Consider the following 20,646-nt stretch of genomic DNA (forward strand, 5'->3'; position numbering starts at 1 on the left):
AACTTAAGTGTTTTAGGGGGAGTATAGGTATGTTTTCCATCTGTTCTCTGTCCTCACTCAGTGTCCTCTATCTTGCCAGATTCAAAGATTAACCATACCAAGTAAATCTAACATGGTTTCCCGAAAGGAACTAGACAATTATCGGACTTAACAGAAAGATCTGAAGTAAATACAGTCTTACAGATGAAAAGAATTTGAATTCATCCTCTCAGATGTAGTGATATTAGTGGTAGGTTGTTAAGATGCATGACTGGCATTGCCCATAGTGATTCTAAATAACATAATCATGTCTATTATCCTGCTGTAAACCACAAACAGACACCTGAGTCTGCTCTGTACACCATCCACCAGGCGTTATTTGCCTACTTCGAGCCCTTATTTGTTTAATTCCCCACAAATGTCACACTGATAGATACACTAGTAACAACAAAGACTGGAAAGCGGGAGGTTGCTCTTTTACATAATGGTGAGTCTGCGACATTTAAGCATGGGATTTGACTATGTGTAAAATATTCCTCCGCTGGCTGCAACAGACGTCCTGTGTCGGGGGGGGGGCTGGAAGGAAGCTTCATTGTTGTTTGATGAAACGTGGTGATGCTGATGATTATCTCTCACATAAACAGCTCACAACTTTCTGCCTATACAGGCAGTCTTCACATCATTTTACCACCGAATGTCTCTTTACTTTGTTTGATATACAGTAGGTATGTGCAAAGTCAAATTGAAATGTGAATTCTACTCATTTTATGTGTCAGGGAATATAAACTGTAATGATGCTGCAGCTATTAGAGTATCATTATTGTTTATATTTCCTGACACAACAAGTGAGTAGAATATAAACTGTAATGATAATGACTGCAGATATTGCTTTCTTCAATTTTTAAAGGGGGATAAATTATCCTTATGGTGTATTTGTAGAGACAACGGATGAATGTTTCCAATGGCATTGGCTGACTATACATTTTGTCTTAGCCGCTTAGCTGCCATTTTAACTGTCAGTGTGCTTTACTGACCAGGGAGACATCGTATTGCATTGATAATAAAAGGCGTTTTTCCTCTTTTCAAGCCTGCCTAGAGTTAACCATCCACTTTTTGTGTTTTTAAAGGAACAATTTGACATTTAGGGATGCTGAGTTGGTTTAATGCTGAGAGTTAAGTATCATAGAAGCCAAGAACTAGTCCATCACATAACCCCCGATAAGACTGCTGTATATGTCTTTTTTCTCACTCAGGTCTTTTTACAGACTAAACAAATGACATGTGATACGCTGATGAGCTTCTCTGGAAGGTGGATTTTGGTCAGGTTAGCCCTATTCCTGTTTTCAGTCTTAAATTGTGCTCAGTTAAGTTAACCAGATGCTGGCTCTCCAGATGTGTGAGTCTACTTGAATGTACTTATCGGACTCTTGGCAAGGCAGCAAATGTCAAACTATTGATTTAAGCTGTTTTCCCTTTGTGACATCCAACAATTGAGCGTCATTTTGCTGAATGCAAGCTAGCAAAGCTTACTATTGTGAGGCTACCTAGCTTACTCTCAGAAAGGGAAAGCTCCGCCTATCTTGCCATTGTTAGCACCTTTATGATTTGCTTGTTATTTCAAGCCATATACATATACATATACCTCTGTAAACTCAGTGTTGTGTTTGTCCCACATTATACAAAGCACAGTTCTAGTCTTACTGGTGATAGAGTGCTTTCACACTTGCTCTGGACATTCAGACTTTTCAGTATTGTCTGAAGAACCAACAAGTGTGAGATGTGCCTTGGACCATGGTTTGAAACAATGGACCAAAGTTTTGTCCCACTAAAACAAGTGGTCTGCAACTCTTTTTTGGATAGTCTCTTTTTAACTAACAATAGAAGAGGAATCCTTACTGGTCTCAGAGAAACAGAGTTGCCCAAGCTAGCAGGATTGCTTGCTCTCTTCACCACTGACGATAAAATATTTGTATGATTTAAGACGTTCATCTGGTGCTTTCAGCGAGCTTAGCTGTCTCTTTTGTGGGTCCATTTGTGATTAGGGGTGCAACGATTAATCGACGTAGTCGACAAAAATCGATGACAAAAATAATCGCCGACGAATTTAATCGTCGATGATTCGTTGGTTACGTCATAGCGCGTGTTTTTCGTGCCGTGCAGCTGAACTAAACGTCGATTTACCGGAGGTGCTGGTGGAAGTAGCTGAGGAGTGAGCCATCTCACTCCCTTCCTATCTCTGAAAGTCGCGCATGTGCAATAGCGGCGTCCGTTGCAACACCATCGCGCACCAGAAAGTCAAAAGTATGGGAGAACTTCACCCTTAACATAGCCCGAAAAAAAAACTACCTGCAATATTTGTAAGGCGGACCTTGCTTTCCATGGAAGCAGGACACGAGCATTTGAAGAGGAGGCACGTTTGACATCGTAACGTAGACGATGCAGACTCGCCTCGGTAAGATAGGCTGTTATCTAGCTTGCTATATAAACGTATATACCTGTGTGCAGGATTCTAGAATCCATTACAAAAATATGGTTTAAACTTTTTTTTTACGAGTTTAAAAGCGTAGTGTTATCCTATTGCCTGACAAACGTCTTTTTTAATCACAATTATGCAGTCCAAAGAAGACTATAGTTTTGTTTGTTTTGTTTTTATTGCTGCTACTTTCCCTGTCCTTTTGTTAACAGAAAAAATGGATACTTGATTTTTAATTTATTTTTAGTATCAGCACTTGGCCTGTTCTTGGTTCACAGGAAAAAGGGAAACTTGAATTTAAGTTTATTTTTTTATATTAGCACTTTGCCTGTCCTTGGTTTTAAATGGGCAAAAACTAAATTTTTCTTTGTTTTTGTATCAATAGTACCCTAATATGCAGCAAAGTTTATTAAAATACATTTTATCGATCTTTATTGTCTTTATTTCCAGTCATCACATGCCGCGAACAACCTCAAGCTAAATTTAAAAGCTGATGGCTAAATAAGAGCAATTGAGAATTTGTGTGATTCATAATCCGATTAGTCGATTAATCGTTTCAATAATCGATAGATTAATCGACTATCAGAATAGTCGTTAGTTGCAGCCCTATTTGTGATATTTGACCGGAATGTCAAAATTCACAACGAGTACTGATTGAAATCACGACATGGTGTAATTTATGGAGTAATAGAATAATGTTGGGAGTGCTCAATTCACAGATGGTGCTAATCAATGGCTAACAATATTGATGTTGAAGCAAAACTTATATCTAGTGCTCGTCCATACAGTTTTGGACCAATCACATTACCAGTGCCATCATTGTCGGCATTGTTAGTTGGAACCAAATATCATGATTCATACTCCTGGATATATCTTAGCAAAACTAACTTTTAATTTCAATTTGGCTTTAAGCTGTAGATTCTGTACAGATGTATGTCCATATGTAGGAGATGAAAGTGTTAAGTCAAGCTGAAACAAAATTGAAAGCCAGGGGGATTTTTTTTATGATGATGATCTGCCAGCAACTACAAAGTCTAAACTGCTCAGCTAATCTTACAAACAGATTACTTTTGTCATAATAATGAGACAGGTTTGTGTTTAGCAGAGTTGAATTTCAACAAAAACAGAGCAGCTGTCCAAGGTATGCAGTGCAGTCATTTCAGCTTGCAGAGGCCTGACATGAATGAGAACCCTAAGATCAAGTGAAAACTGCATTACACAGAAAGACAGACAACATGTGGCATATAGCACATTGTTTTAGTTTTAGGATACCTTATAAAGTAATACATAACAACATAAAACAACAACATAAAACAACCTGTGGAAACTGGTTTGCGTGAGCTGAGTTTATCTGTACTAGAGATGTGTTGGATCACATCTTTAACTCTCCTTTAGGCTATTCTTAGCCTAAAGGGCAATCACCTGACTGGAAAAGACTTGCTCCAGGAAAGAAGGAGCCTTGCTGTATCTTTGATGGAGCCCCAACAGCAACAAGACATCACCTTCACATGCTTATGGTTGCAGCCCGTCCCACATGGTGGCAATGATCCAGATGCCTTTAGTGATCCACTAAAGCCAACTTTGACATTTGAGATGATAAGGAGACACACACTGTCAGATCCCCTGCAGACACTTTAAGATAGTCTTCGGTTCTCAGACATGATGTAGTGGTTCAAACCAGAATCTGTGGAGCCACATATAGCCCTATGGCTCTTGGACCAAATCCCCAGAGACACTCTTCTCCAGGGTACGCTCAACCCTCATACTGTTCACTCTCCTTCTCTAAAGAAAACAACCTCTCCCATAGGAGCTGGACGTCCCCCAAATTTAAACTGTAAAGCTACCTGAGTATGTTGTGAAACAGGGGGAAGAAACTGGGGATCACATGATTGGTAACAGCTGTCCTAAAAAAAAAAACCTCTTGTTTTACTTGTAAGGTTAAAGTGAGTTCATACATGAATCAAGAGAATGGTTGTACAGTAACAAACTCCTGATGCTGAGTAACTGAAAACATTCCATCAGCGCTTTTTGTCGTATTTCTCCTCATATTAAATTACCGCTGAGTCATTTTATGATTGAATATCATTCTATTATATTTACAATGCACTTGCACTCCTTATCTATATACTTTACTGTGGGCACTTGTAGAGAAGCACGTTTCTGAGGTGCATTATATGAAGCAAGTTGGGGAAGACCGCCTGTGACTGGAAAGAGTCATCAGAAGGTTAAAAAGGAAAAAAGCAACACACCTGTTTTTGGCCACTCGGAGGCCATGAAAAAAGCTATAAAACAATCTTTCTATTCTATATGAAGACTTCAGGGAACAGTCCCACATGCAGCAGATTCATAATAACGTTTGCATGATACTTTCTGTTATGAAGAGTTCTTTCCTTACACCTTGTGTGTTAGAATGTACGTTAAGCCATGTAATCCATAATGTCCAGAATCTTGAAATCACTGATGGGTAATTAATTCTCTATCAGTCATTTTGACTGATACTTGCTGGCACTGCGACCCAGTAACTCACACAATGTACTTCATTGTACCCTCCCATAATTAGACCAAATGGACTAACTATCAGACAAAGGGTCCAACAAACAGGCGGGGTGATAGGTTGAGGGAAAGCCTGTCCAGAACTGAATGAGCCAAACAATGCGTGTGTCTTTTGGAATTTTAAACTGTCCAGTTTAGTGTTTACTAGAGCGTGGAAATGAACAGCCATTCAACTGAGCAGTAACTGAGCGTGTGACTTCTGAAGTGGCCACCAGTTGTTAAAGTTGGGTTTAAGGCCTTTGGTGAAAATAGACTGGCAAGTGTGTGTTTAGAGCTGCTAATAACTACCAGAGTCTGGGAATGCAGAGGACATGTGGTGGACAGACAGTCAGCTGGCTGCTGTGTTGGTCTGTCAGTCTGTCCTTTTTCACGCTATGATGTGTAACGTAATGAGGAGCAGAGATGAGATGATGGATACCAGAGAGGTGATGTCATCATGCAGGCTTCTAGATGTTGGTATGATTTGATTTGATTTGCAATGACTCTTTTACTAAGGTCCAGGTGCTGCAGCCTAACATCCATCAATTCATCCTACCACTTTATAAAGAGATGATCTAAGCCTAATCTTTCTGAACCATCTGAACAATGCCAATTGGCAGATGAATGACTCATTTTGAATTCAAGTATTTGAACTCACACAAGCCTCAACTTTAAGCTGCTTTAATTCATTTATGTATCAATGGATGGAATAAACATAAACTTGTGTAATATGCATACTGTGTTAGCAGCCAACTGAACCAACTTTGCCTCAGCTCCATGGATCATTTTAGTGTCTTCATGCTCATTGTTTTGGTTTTATGACTTATATCCTAACTGGTCTACTCTCAACCTCATTTCTTTTCGCCAACAAAAAACCCTCAATACCCACTGTGGGATAGACAGTGGTGAGCAATTAGTAATTAAAACGCACAGATATTTCCCTCAGGAGCTGGTGGTGACCTAAACAGAGATGAAAGCAGAGTGAATATTGAAATAGTGAGAAAAAATAGGACTGAATCAATGCTAACATTGATAGATGACTAAGCAGTTCTTCATATCAAATTAAAAGATGATAGAATGTCAGTGTTGTGTTTATAGCTTCCGCAGCCTCCAAGTGACCAAACAAGGTGTGTTGCTTTTTTTTTGTCAACCTACAGAGAACTGCCAACTTCACAGTCACAGACTGACTTCTCTAACTTGTTTCATCCAAGGCACCTTACAAACTTACTTCTCTTCACTTACCAACCCTCATAATTGATCACCACTAGGTTACATAACACAATATACAAAATATATCAGATAAAACAAATCTGTAAACTATAACAGATGCTTAAATGCTAAATAGCTCACAACATTATAATAATGCAATGTGGCTGAACGTCATCAAATGGTGAATATGTTAAAGATATGATGTAATATTGAGAAAGTTATGACAACACGACTAAATAATCATTAAACCGTTTAATACCAGAATATTGATGTAAGAATGTTCAAATGTCATGAAGTAGCAAGATGTTTAATGAAAGTAAATGGGATAAATAGCATTTTACTGTGAAACTCTTACATGCACAAACATCAATAATTCAATAATAATAATAATAACACTATGCTTTTACTTTTATAGTTACCTCCGTTAAGGTGGTTGTCTTTTCTTCTGCATTTGTTAGTTTATGAGTTAATGAGGTGTGGGGAGAATCCATAAAATGTTGGTGTGGATCCAAATCTAACATTGCAAGGTACAGGGTGTTTGTCAATATTTTAATCGATTTCTTTGAAAGTAATTCATGGATCTTGATTTTACAAAATCCGACATGTTAAGGGGACTGGTATTTATATTTGCAATTTGGTGCAGATTGAAACAAAAATTGGACTCTAGTGAATTTAAAAGTGGTTTCATAAAGGGGCCATGGGCAGAGGCATACATTCTACTGAGTGCCATTCGAGTTGGTAAATGTAACTGATGATGCTAACACATCTCGGCAAGAAGCCTCAGCTGATGTTAAAGGGGACATAGCATGCAAATTCCACTTTGTTAGTGCTTCTACACGTTAATGTGGGTATCTGGCATGTCTACCAACCCAAAAACTCTGGAAAAAAAACACTCGCGTGTTTTGTTATGGTTCCTCTAAGTCAGAAACGTCATGCTTGAGTGACTCGAATGAGCTTCCTGTGTATTGTGTCGTAACAATACACTGGAAGTCTCCCTACATGGCCTTGGCCCACCCCCCACCTCACCCCCACCCCCCACACTCGTTACGCCGGGTTTACACCGGACGCAGCAAGGCTGCGAGGCAGCGCAGCGCCGTTCCCAAGCACGCAGCCGCCTGGCTGTTCCACAGAGGCGCATTTTCCGCGCTGGTCAGCCCGCGATTCACTCACATGTGGCATTTGTCTGGATCGTTGGGACTGGGAGGCTGCAGCAGTTGCTCGGGCGCGACCTGCCGCTCTCCCATGCGTGAGCTGGAATTTGTGTCAGCGCCACACAGCCAGCAGTGTGGGACAACAGAAGGGGAATACAAAGTATGGGATGCATATTTGATAATTTATATCATATAAAATATGTAATTTATATCGTTTAAAATCATGGGGGAGGGGGAGCTGGCTCATTAGCATTTAAAGGAACAGGCACTCAAAACAGGTCACTCTGTGGAGGGCTGTTTTATACAGGGTAAAAAGGGTGCTGTTTTAAATGATCCTTGTGGTATTTTGACCAAAGTATGTTACAGACATTTCATTAAGACCCCAAGGAACCATATCAACTTGTGGTAAAATGGGCATGCTATGTCCCCTTTAAGTTCAAGTTATTCCTTCCTCAAAGCACCTTTTTTTTTACAAGATGGTTCTTTACAGACTCATTTCAAAGCGATATTTCTATGATTACCAGTTTACTCTTTGCCTTATATTTCCACATCTATCCACCCTGCACCACTAGAAGCACCGTACCCAGAGTTGTTTGGGGCTTGCAATAGAAATATATTACTTGCTTACTTCAGTCCATTGTGTTTTTTCAAAAAAGCTGCTGTGAGCATACATGAGTAAGACTGTGATGTGGAGCAGCATCTCTCCAGAGAAAAACTCTAGATGTCTGATGACTGTACCACTCAGACCAGCTTTTTGTGTCACGCACGCAGCTTCAAAGCTCATAAACTCAACCAAACTGTCAGACCCTGAAGAGAGTCAGTGCAGGCAGATGATGTTTGGCTGAAGCATGAATGCAGCTGTGATACCGTTTGTGAAAATGCAATTCTCAAACTACAATTGTACTTAACATGCTAACTTACTTACAATGACATTAATACAATGTATCATTTATAATAATTAATAGTTAATGAATAACATTGCGCGTTAGCAGGCTCATATTTGTTGATTAGCCAAAAACTCAAAGCACAGCCAAGGCTGATTGGAATACCATTGGGCAAAGTTCTACAGGTACTGTATTTGGTCATAAAGCAAAGTACTGGACACATTGAAAATTTGACCTGATGAAAACACTTTATAAAAAGTCAAGGGATCACAAATATACTGTATTTTATCTTGAGGTGGGCATGAATGCATTTATCAAATTTCATGGCAGTCCATCCAATCAATTGAGGAGACATTTCGCGCCACACCATACAACACATGTGAACCAAATGGTGGTGGACACATGAGGGAGGGTTCACCAGAATGATCGAGCTGTAGAGGTACGTGTTTCAGTCAGGACGACAGAACTGACTCACTGCCAGGCTGCTAATGGACGATTGGATGGATGGATGGATTTATTGATTCTCCAGACAGATCCTCAGACAATTAAAGGTTAACACAGCAATCAAACCAGATTGCCTGATATGTCCTTGGAAACACGTCTCCGTATAATCAGCTACTTTTTAAAATGCATTGCTTTTGCAAAGTGATTTTACCACAGAAAATATGTTTCCCCATCCACACTGATTTAAGTATCAAAACAGCATATTCACAGCACTGCAGGAATGTAAATATGACATCAATGGTTGGAAATTATCTGTATTTTCTGACCCTCTTTAGTCTTGTTAGTGGTTAGTTGTCCTTCCTGCTCTTTAACCACAGGTCAAGTAGGGAGCAGCCAGAACCATACACATCCTGTGTTCTGCAGTACATCGGTTTGTGACATGGACAAATGTTATTATGTAGAAAGAATCCATTGTTACTTTGTTCCAATCTTTTACATTTGTTACATTTTACATTTGTCTGTCTTTAACCCTAACCCTTTTCCTTCACTTTGTAACAAATCTCTTAATGAGAACAGACTTTACTGATGTGTTTCAGATCTGTGGTTGTTGTGTAAATGGACTTTAGACTTTGTTGTCTAAATTAATGAGTTTCTCATCAAAAATGATTAATTTACATATTTTAATGTTGTTGCTGATATTTATTATTAATGATTTTTTTAAATGTAGGTTATGACTTGAAAAGATGTACATGCTCTGATGTTCAGAAAACAGACCATACTTTAAACTGTACCTATTACTGATGTGTTGATATATTTGTCTTTAACTTGCCTCCCTCCCTCTTGTGCTTGTGTCACCTTCAGGCCCTGAACAAGAAGGAGCACAGAGGCTGTGACAGCCCTGACAATGATGCCTCCTACGTCCTCACCCCCAGCACTGAGGAGAAATACAAGAAGATTAATGAGGAATTTGACCACATGATGAAGAGTCATAAAATTGTAAGTTGCATTTTAGTTTCTGATTCTCAGTTTTTGTTTGCTGTCACTTTTCAGGGCCAACAGCTTAAAACTCTGCTGACACAGATCACAGCAGTGCTTATTAAAGCCTTAAAGACTGTAAGCCATCAGCTTTTCCTTCTCACATCTTCTCTGCAAGGACTTGAACTAAACATTTTCCAATCCTATATATGTTTCACATTTTTTGCAAAGGTGCTAATACTCTTATAAGAATTAACATTCCTCTATCTGTTGCTGTCTGTGCAGACCACAGTCCATCCACAGCAGAACTTCATGCATGTAGCACCAGGCAACATGTCATACAGCCCTGTTGCAGGAGGAGGAGGAGGAGGAGGTGTGACTTCTCAGGCGCTCGCTGCAGCCACAGCAGCTCTGGCTGACAGTGGGATCCTCTCCTCACATCACTCACACCTCCACAGAAATTCTCCACAGAGACCCCCCAGCACTGGGAACACAGGTGTGTGAGTATGGGTGTGCTTCACATTCCAGGGAAGGGCAGGTGATAACATATTTGCATTGCTCTTCGATATCTAAACTCACAGTTAAACTCAGCTGATGACACTCAATCATAGGATATGCAACATCCATCTAGAGTTTTTTCTTACGTCTGGACAAGACTTAATATTATGAGACAAACAACTGTGCAAAAGAAAGATTTGACAAATTGGAGTGTATTACTTTGGAGTAAAGGTGCACAAAAAAAGCACACACACACACTCGGACACATGCTCAGTGGCCAGAAATATTATCGCTTACTTGCATCTCAAATGAAACCCGTCCTAATGGGACTTACTGTATCTACATTTAGTTTGTAGTCTTGCCTTCCCTGTGAATAGTTCTCCTTGAATATAGTGAGTGACAGCATATTTCAACAAAAGGCAGTTTTGCTCTATTTTAATTTCATATTTATGACAAAATAGGTAATGGTCAGGAAATAGTAAGGAAAGAGAAGGAATAGTGAAAACGTTGCATTCATGTCTGAGGTTACAGTGTGTGTGCGTGTGTGTGTGTGTTTATCTTCAGGTGGCCTGCAGGGCAGCTCTGATCTGGTTCTGCAGAATGGATCTGGGCCAGTTGGTATGTACAGTATTTTCACCATCTTATAGGAGTCTTATAAACACATTTATACAAAACATACACACTGATAGTAGTTCCACTAGGAGGAGGAGGAACTAGGAGGAGTACATGAGCCCCCAGTAGAGTCTGAACGCTGCAGGAGTGACGTTCACATCTGCTCCTCTCATCTCCTTTAAAAGTTGGACAGAGGAGGAAAATCCTCCTCCTCAGGCTGATGTAGACAGACAGGATGTAGGCTGACAGTCTCTTAAACATCCTGCCTGTCTACACACATCACACTACTTCACTACAAACGCCACAATGCCCCAGGTCTATGGACTACATGCTGTTTCCAGCAGCCTCTCTGACAGGCTTTATCTGCTGTAACCTCCCCTTAGTCTCTGTGTGTGTGTGGCTGTCAGTCTACAGTCACATTCGGTGTCTAGCAACTTGCTGGGAAACCTGCTTTTTCAGAACTATATCCAACCTAGTGACAGTCATGAGTCATGTTGTTACAGTATATGTTTCGTGTGGGACTATTTTATTAAAATTGTGCTGTGAACTTTAAAGACCTTCTGGACTTCTCCATGGTCACTGAACAGAACATTTCCCTCAATTTATTAACTTTCAAAAGTCTTTGAAATGTATTTGAAATGCACAGTACTAAAAATGTGATTTATAGAAAATGTTATCTATCTCAGTTTATAATAAAGCATGTAAAAACTAATGCAGTCGGCCTGGTTCGACTGATTTTTCTGAAGTGAAAATGCACAGGGACTCTTCATGTCTCAGTTTTTGATGCTTACAATCAAGCAAAACTATCTGATCCTGCAAGAATCATGTTCTTCATGTGAAAAATATCCATGTTTCCATAAAACGTATTTATTTATTGAATCAAATGTATGCAGTCAGACCAATGTGACTCGTCTGCATTAAATATACATTTTGATGTGTTGCCTTTTCCTACCAAAGAGGGACTTTTAATGAAAATTATCCCATAATAATAAGTAGGTAAAAGTCAAAAAAATATTGGGACCTTCTAAGATTGGCCTCTTAACTACAGCATACATACCAATTATCACCTTGCATTTTGTAAACAGTTCTTTATTATTATTATTATTATTATTATTATTACATGATTGATAGGATAGGATTGAGAGGAAATAACACACACACACACTCTGCCTTGTCATTATTCAATGCTGCTAACTAGCCTGTATCCACTGTTCTTGTCCATATTGTTTTGCTAAAGTCTTGTCTCTTGTCTTGCAAAGTATAATAGAAAAGAGGGGGTAGAGTTGCTGTAGGATGATGATGATGATGATGATGATGATGATGATGATGATGATGATGATGATGATGATGATGGATATCTCATTGTCAGGTGAAGGTCACGACTTCACATCAGAACATTTCAGCTCAGTTTCAGTTTAAAGGCCAGTGGAGGCATCATTGTTATTCCAAGAACCTCAGTGTAATGTCTCATGGTTTGTCAGCTCTAGTTGTCTTTACTGTAGGTCCTCAGCTCTCACTGGTGTCTGTATCCTTACAGACCTCACTTCCTGTCATCTCTGTTCCAGAACAGCATGTCCCATATGAACACTGCCATTATGTAATATCAAGAGCACGAAAAGATCAATTATTCATTATGATCTTTTGTATAATATATAGCTGTACTTTCTCCATTCTCCATACACATCCTGCTGGTGGACAGTTATGTTTTTACAGCACTTTCCGACTCTTCAAATATTTCTAGATTTGCACTACACTAGAGTAGACTATAGAGACTCTGTACAGATGCAGTGTGATATGTTTTAGGTAACATGCAGTTACAGTGCACAGATCATACATACACTATGACTCCAGCAGGTCTGAGCTAATATTCTCCATCAATCAGTCAGCTCTGCTGAAATTTGATTACCACCAGTCTAAAGAATGTGTGTGTATTCTTCTTTTTATCTGTTCAGTGAATGGTTATCTGGGCTCACCTGGTGGAGGCAGTTTGGGGAAGATCATACAACCCAAATCTCCTCCTCTCCCACCTCCTGGGAACAACCTGGTCCTCGGCAGCCGTAAGACTGATCTGCGAGTGGTCATACCCCAGTCCAAAGGAATGATGCAAACACTGGTGAGTTTGCATTTGTCTTGTACATTTAGGACATCAACAAAAGTCATCACAAAGGTTATTAACAAAGAAGAATATCCTACACGTTTTCACTGATATTTGACGCTGCAAGTATAACCATTGTGGAAAATGGAGAGCAGAAAAAGTTGACATATTCACACTAATTTACTTCTCACCATCGTACTGCAGTTTTTTTTTAACCAGTTGTCCATTAATGAAATTAACAAGAGCATTTTGACCTCTGGCCTCATGAGGGATGTTGTGAGTGGATTAAGTGTTTTATACACACAGGTCTCAAGGCTTTCAGTGCCTCAGTCTGACTTTAGTTAAGAAGCAGAACAGTACATTATGTGCTCCAGGCTGAGAGAACGCGGACCCAGAGAAGAATGAGGTAAATAGATGCACGCTACCAAAGAGTCGCTCAGCAACTTTGGTTTGACACCAACTGGAGCAGATGTTTCCTGGGTGTGCAAGTGAAAACATTTTGTTCTTTTAAAGGAGGGAGGGCACCATAAGCATAAGTCCATCTTAGTAACAATGTAGTTTTCCAGTTTTCATTGTGAAGTAAGAAATATTAGTGTGCATTAAATGTTTCTTCCCTAAATTTGTATCTTACCCTTTGAATCATTACTTTTGTAAAATACTTATTGTTATAAATTGCTTAAAAGCACTAAATAGCAATATTTTGCTCAAAGTTGTGTGTGACATTGGAAACACTAGAAAGAGCACATGAACACAATAATGACAAGTGGGGACTGGATGGAACATTGTAAGGGGTTGACTGGCTGGAAACACAGGGGCAGGAACTTATCAGGTGCTAGTGAGTAATGAATCAAGTGGCCAGGAAGCAGAAACTGAAATGACAGGAAATGTTAGTGACAAGACAATGTAAAACAGGAAATGCAGTTACACTGGATTAATAACTCTTCTTAACATCAGGGCAGAAAAAGATATTTATCTATTTGTATATAATATGAACTATGTACTTTTTAACCCTGGCTGTAGCTTTAAAATGAATAAATTGGTTGATTGTGAAGCCAAAACATCAATGTTCTCATTTACAGCATTCTAGTGTAATTTTAACCTGCTCTATCATTTGTAGAAAGACCACAAAAATCACTTCAGTGTTAGTTGTGTGTTCTGTTGATCACTCTGCTGCTTGTTCACACAGTCACCTGCAGTGGTCTCTGCTCCAATGCTTAAGAGACCCCTAAAGGAAAACCTGCATATCATGAAATCCTGTCATTTACTATAAATTAGTCTTGAAAGATAACAGTCTGCACACCAAACAAAACCAATGACATTTCCTGTCGGGACTCTGTGGAAGTTCAAGTCTGATTTAGTCACAAAATGAATGGAACAATAATAATACGCTGTTACATTCTGCTCGTACCTCAGACTTTGGCACAATATACCCTCAAAAAGTGAGTAACACCGTAGCAGCAGTTCTGTTGATTACATGCATGGAATCTAACAGAGTTCATGGTTTGGTGAACCGACTCCCTGCTCAGGAAAGTGTAGAAGCCTTCACATCTTCCTGTGTCTCTTCTCTCAGATAGTACATTCAGCAGCTGCGCTGTGTTATTGAAGTTATTGATTTGCCCTCAACTCCCTTACTGTTGCCCTTCCCTCCCACACTATGCTCAAACATGATGTAACGATTCGCAAACAATGGAAAGAGAGAGACTTGTATTCTTCTTGTTTATGGTGACCAGGTGGCTCAGCACACTGGCTGTCAGATCAACGAGATTTTTATATTTAGCCATGATTCCTCAGTCAAAGAACAGGAGTCTGTGATTACAGTTGTTAGTAACTTTTATGTTGAAGTTCATTTGACCCTGCCTGAATTTACAGACATGGACAACAAGTTAAAAACTGTGTAAATGTTTCTAATACAAGCTTTAGATTAAGACTCATTTAGGGCTATTCATTATTATCAATACGAAAATGTGACCAATTTTCAGGTGGAGAATCTATAAACTCAACACTGTTGTAACAGATAAAGCAGACAGCGGTTTGCATGGTCTTCATCTCTTAGATGAGTGTGTTGAATGTCAGCTTTAATGAGTTGACACTAGCATTCAGCTGAAATGAAGCCGAAATATCCCGGATACAGACGCCACAATCTTGTCCATTTGGAGCAGAGTCTGTGCAGAAGTGATCAGAGGATGAACTTAGGTCTGATACACCTGCTCAACCAGTCAAGAGTCAGTCTCAGCTGTCAACCATGATGTTTTACAGCATCAGTGTTTTATATACCATCAAATAACTTATTAAAACAGAATGTTCCTAAAACCGACCACATACATCAGAGTGATAACTACTTTAATTGAAAGAAATTACTTTTTAATTTTGTCCATTTCTCATCCACTTACATGGAGGAGGGAGTATTTTAGAACCTTTACCCTATGGTTGAAACTAGCAAAGGAGGATGACAGCTGCTCAGATCATGATTTGTTTCTGCTTTTCATTTAATCCAGTAAATGATGCTGGTTTGTGGTCAGACAGGCGTCCCTCAGTTTGATCACTCTGAAACTGCCTCTCACTTCCTCCTCTTGTCCATTGTGTGCATGGACGTGTGTACAATATGCTTTGTGTATTGTGCAACAACAACTCTTTTGGATTGCAAATTTTCAAACGTGTTCATTGACTGTGTATAAAGCTGTATTCATAAAGAACTGAGCAGGTCAGGCTTTTCTTACAGGCTGCATTGTTTTCAGAGTTTACCAACATATAGTGATGGAGATACTACACAGATAACACAGGGACAGGGGGAGGAATACTTCTGGGAGTCAGACTGGGCAAAGTCACTTTGATAATATGTTGGTTTTAGGCATGTACAGGTTGGTTAACCCGTGTGTGTGTGTGTGTATGTGCGTGTGCGTGTGCGTGTGTGTGTGTGTGTGTGTGTGTGTGTGTGTTTTCTTAGCAGTGAATGATCTCATTCAGGGTGATGTCATTTCTGACATTATCAGACTGGAACGCCAGCAGCTCGTAGGGAAGCAACAGAAAACTTAGAATGACTGTTAGAGATGTGTCAAGTTAAAGCCACCAGTTCTGTGGTTTCACCAGCCAAACCAGTGCCAAAACAACATGGCCTTTGACTTAGTCTTTGAGTGATTAAGAACAAATTGTCAGTAGCTATTTAGTGGTTCCTTAATGTAGCTGCATGTTACACTTCATCTTCTATAGCACAAAGGTTAACCGATGTACTTCAGAGAATAAGACTGCTTTTAGAGGACACACGTTAAAATGTTTTTTCAAGCTTTTCTTCTCTATTTATTATATATAAAGTGACGATGTTAAGTTATTTCTGTCTTAAACAGATATATAGGGTTTTGGAAATTATTTGAAATAAGTCACTGACAGGTTGGCGTGTCACTGCTAGACTTTTCTGTCCAAAACATAATTTCATCAGCCTTGTCCTCTGTCCAGAGTAAACCCCAAACAAGATGCTGACCCTCCTCAAGTTCACTCTCTGGGAGCTGATGGTATTCTGGGAAATGTAGGAAAGAGTATTTGAGTGTGAGGTTCGATTTTTCCTTAAAAGGAAAATAGATGTCGCTGGCTGTGAAGAGACTCCATAGAAAAATGAAGTTATCCTGACACCGTGTGGGTGAAATGGAGTATTACAACCCAAGAGTCAACGCATTAAAGTTAAATGACTAATCTTGGAGAATATAATCCTGTTTTCTTTTTCCAGAGCAACCAGAGGCTGAGCAGCAGTCAGTCCAACCAGCCTCTGTCCACCCCAGTGGTCTCCATCACCACACCCAGTCTGCCTCACCAGAATCTGGTCTACTCCGGCATCAGCTCTCCCTACAACAATGGTACCTGAGCATTATGTGTTTGCATTGTTTCACTTTTATAAGCACAGCCCCTGTGGATCCAAAGAGGATAATGTATTGTTATATTACTTAATTGAATCCATAAGCACGTTAATGATAACAACATAACAGAAGAACCAGAATAACATATTAAATAATCTGCCATAATACACAAAGCTTCCCACAGCGCTGTACCATAAGGGTTCAGTCTATGCTACATATTTATCTATAGTTTGTGTTGGTATAAAAATATTTATAGATACATATGTATATTAAGATTTAAGAGTGTGATGTCATGTGTTACATGCTCTTTATATACAGTCTATGGTTACATGTCATCACTCTCTCTTTGTCAGATTACTCCATGAACAGTGCAGAGCTGTCAGGCTTCAGCTCCCCTGCAGGCCTGTCTGTGGGCTCCATGACAGCGTGGCAGCAACACCAGCTGGGATCACTGGGGTTAGTACCTGACACAGTTCACCTTTGCCTTTCTATGACACATAATAGGTTCTACTGGTTTCACCGAAACAATGTTATCAGTTAACATAGTTTAAAAATGTACTGACACACAAAATAGGTGAACTAAAGCCCAGGAGAAGTTTTCTGAAACAGTTTGGAAGCTATTTTTGAGGGGGTGACTTGATGAAGTAATAAACGTATTATACATTTTTCAGGACTAATGTTATTGACCACTGGTGAAGACTTGACACTGACAAGTTTGGTAATGGAGGATGAACTTTAAGCCTCTACCTAAATTGAAATAGCAATGTTTATTCAATTATAAAATTAAAGTAGTTGAGATGTGGCCATTGGGGTTATGACAATAATTAAAGCTAAAATATTGTAGACTAACAGTAGAACAAATAATGAGGAATTGTTTTGAAAAACCCATGTTTTGTAGCCACCATAAACTTTTCATTTATAAGACAAAGATTGTGTTGTCTCTCTTTTCTGCCTCCTTATTAAAGTCCCTGCTTTAAAATAACAATTATGTATTATTTAGTCAAATTTACTCAAAGAATGAAAATGAATGCACTAAAGGCAAAACAACCCTGTGTATGTGTTTTACTTTTATAAATAATACCATTAGATTAGGTGGTTTTAGTTAAAAATCATGTTATTGTTATCATATTGCAAAAGGTCATTGTTTAATTTATTTCAATAACTCGTGTACAGTAAAATCATGAAACCAAAGCATTATAGTTTCTTAGTAAATACAGTTTCAGTTTTAAAATGGAAAAGAATAGAATAGAAAGACTTAATCGTCATTGGTCTGTATAAATATAATGAAATTCAGCTTTCTACTCAGTTAGTGCGTACATTTTAAATAATAAATAAATAAAGTAAAAAAGAATACATTACACATAATATATCACAGTTAAAAAAAAAGTATAAATAAAAAACATTTAGATTGAAATTATCATATTCGTAGTAGAGAGAAGTAATCTTTTCTGTATACAGACTTGTTATTTTTCCCACTAGGTGGCGTCATCACCCTGCAGTAATGGCCTCAAACAACACTCTTCCTCTCTTCCCTCTGTCTGCAGGCCGGGGAGCTCCAGTCTCTCCATCAACACCAACCACAACCTCAACATCAAAGCCGAGCCCATCTCCCCACCCCGCGACCACCTCAACCACTCTGTGTACGTGACCCAGGCTCACGGCCCTCCTCATCCTCACTCCTCCAGCTCTTCATCTGCCCGAGCAGAGTTGGGGAGGTCTCCTGCAGACAGTGTCTGCTCCTCCTGCAGCTCCCACGAGGGCGGCAGCGACAGGGAGGAGCAGCAGCAGCACCAGCAGCGGCCGGACTTCCACTTGCTCCCTGTGAGCCTGTCAGAGGGCGGCGAGAGTCCGACGGTCAAACGAATGCGAATGGACAGCTGGGTGACATAGACCCTGCAGTCTCATGGCCACACGACATCAGGGCAAACACAGGAAGGACACTGTTATGCAAATTAAATGTAGATTTTATTGACGTGTTCTGTTGTTTTTCATTAAGTTATCTCTGTTTTGTTTTGATGATCAGATTTTTGAGAAGGATGATATTATTAATCTGTCAGAATTTTCCGATCAATTAATTCTTCTGTGGAACTTACATAGACATACACATAATATGCCATCCTTTGAATTGTGTATGTCTGAAAGTGTGGGTCCAATTGCAGTACAATCGGTCATTTTTTATCCAGTGGGATGCATCACAATAGCGTTGTCTGTCAGTTTGTTCATGTTTTGGGTTGGAAAGCATTGAAGTGCTTCTGGGTGTCACCCGATTCATTTCTGATCTTCTCAGGGTTTGAGACATTGAGTCCAGCATGAAAGCAATACTCCGTCCACATCGTCATCCCTGTAACTTCTCTTCACACAAACACTTATTTATATCAGCCAAAGCAGTATGCTGCTTTTTCTAAATGTCGTTTGTAAGTGTTTTTATATTGTGCACAGAAAAAGACAATGTTACAGTCAGATTTCCAACTGAAAGCCATGGACACTTTTTCTGTGTGTACTACAGAAATATGTCTTTATGTTTTGTATATAGCATCTTTAATATATATCACTTTTTGTTGTAACTGTATATTGTTAATTTGTCTGTCGTATTTGCCTGGTTAAAATATGACACCTCCACCAGATTTACAGAAAGTATATTTTTGTGGTTAATTTCCATTTTCTCAAGGCATCGTCCTTTCCTCTCTCATCAGGTCTCTGTTGGATAAATCTCTCCAAAATATAGTGTGAAGCTAAATGCTCTCTAGAAAACATATTTTAATGGATTAAATAAGTCTTGCTCCTCAGAGATTGTGCCACACGATAAACAAACCAGGATGAGAACAAGATAAGATAAAAACTCAGTCACGGGCCTGTTGTCTAAATGTGGCCAGACTGATGAGGTGATAGCATGAGATCACATTCATTTTTTTTAATGTTTTATGAATTGCAGAAAAAACATGTGTTAAGGTAACCATGACTATACTATAGAGAAATAAACAGCAGGCACCTTGAAAACAGGATCAAGTGACCATCATGCAACTAAAGTTGCATTACAAAGTGGCAGCTGTGGTTGTGTGTGTATGAGGTAACTTCGCCTGGGAAAGGACAATGAAGAAATAAACTTACATAATCAGACAGAGTGAAACTACTCAAACCAGGTTAATCTTTACTGGGCTATAATGTAAAATGAGTTTAAATATTTCATAAAACAAAAGCTAGTGCACATACAGTATGTGTTAATAAATGCACACAGAGTGATTAATGTGAGTGTCACAACAGGACTGGTGATTTCAGGAAATTTCTAGAGTTCTGAGGGACTGATTGGCTAAATTAAAGTCCTCACATGCTTCAGGCACTTCAGGCGTTTCTTTTCCATCATGCAATATACAATCTGCACAGTGCTGACAATTTTAGAGCTGGGACTGATCAACTTTGAAACTGAGAAAAGTGAGTATGTGGGTGAGTACAAGGTGTACGTGGTGCAGTGTGCAAAAGCTGCAAGAAAAACCACAGTGGTTCCTCTGAGCAATAAGAGTGGATGAGAAACTTATCAGTCATGAGTGTGAATAGAAAGATAGAGACAGAGAGAGCTAAGATAGAAAACTTTGTAAAGCATTCCTTTTTACAGACAGGAGACAAATCATTTCCGGTTCACAAACAGTTACAGAATACAAAAAAAAAAAAATCTGCATTTTAATGATACCAGCCTAAACAGAAGAGCATCTGATTTAAGGATGTGGCAGATGTAGAGTGGTGACTGAGAATTACAACGGTAGAGGAAGTGGTCATGATTGGGATTTGGGGGAAAGCAAACGAGACAGGAAAGAAATAAAATACTGGGGGAAAAACTGACTGAACACAGGAGAGGCTTCTGTTGATAGATACCATCAGGGTGTACAGGTCTAAGATGTCATGATCATTAAATTACAACACCCTGCTGCAACAAGACAAGAACTACAGTGATTCA

At 39.3% G+C, this 20,646-nt stretch overlaps 1 protein-coding gene across 2 annotated transcripts in view; it reads left to right on the forward strand.

Annotated features, from left to right (window-relative positions):
• The window catches only part of LOC118109491 (myocyte-specific enhancer factor 2A), a 44,069-nt gene extending 24,370 nt beyond the window's left edge, over positions 1-19,699 (forward strand). For both annotated transcript variants that reach the window (XM_035156653.2, XM_035156644.2), the window contains exons 4-10: positions 9,534-9,668; positions 9,933-10,143; positions 10,710-10,763; positions 12,710-12,870; positions 16,571-16,697; positions 17,051-17,153; positions 18,242-19,699. In XM_035156653.2, the coding sequence (XP_035012544.1) occupies positions 9,534-9,668; positions 9,933-10,143; positions 10,710-10,763; positions 12,710-12,870; positions 16,571-16,697; positions 17,051-17,153; positions 18,242-18,587 (1,137 nt within the window). In that variant the 3' untranslated portion in view covers positions 18,588-19,699. The remainder of the gene's footprint in view (positions 1-9,533; positions 9,669-9,932; positions 10,144-10,709; positions 10,764-12,709; positions 12,871-16,570; positions 16,698-17,050; positions 17,154-18,241) is intronic.
• The last annotated feature ends 947 nt before the right edge of the window (positions 19,700-20,646 follow it).

This window comes from Hippoglossus stenolepis, chromosome 1, assembly GCF_022539355.2.
Source record: "Hippoglossus stenolepis isolate QCI-W04-F060 chromosome 1, HSTE1.2, whole genome shotgun sequence".
Lineage (NCBI taxonomy): Eukaryota > Metazoa > Chordata > Actinopteri > Pleuronectiformes > Pleuronectidae > Hippoglossus > Hippoglossus stenolepis.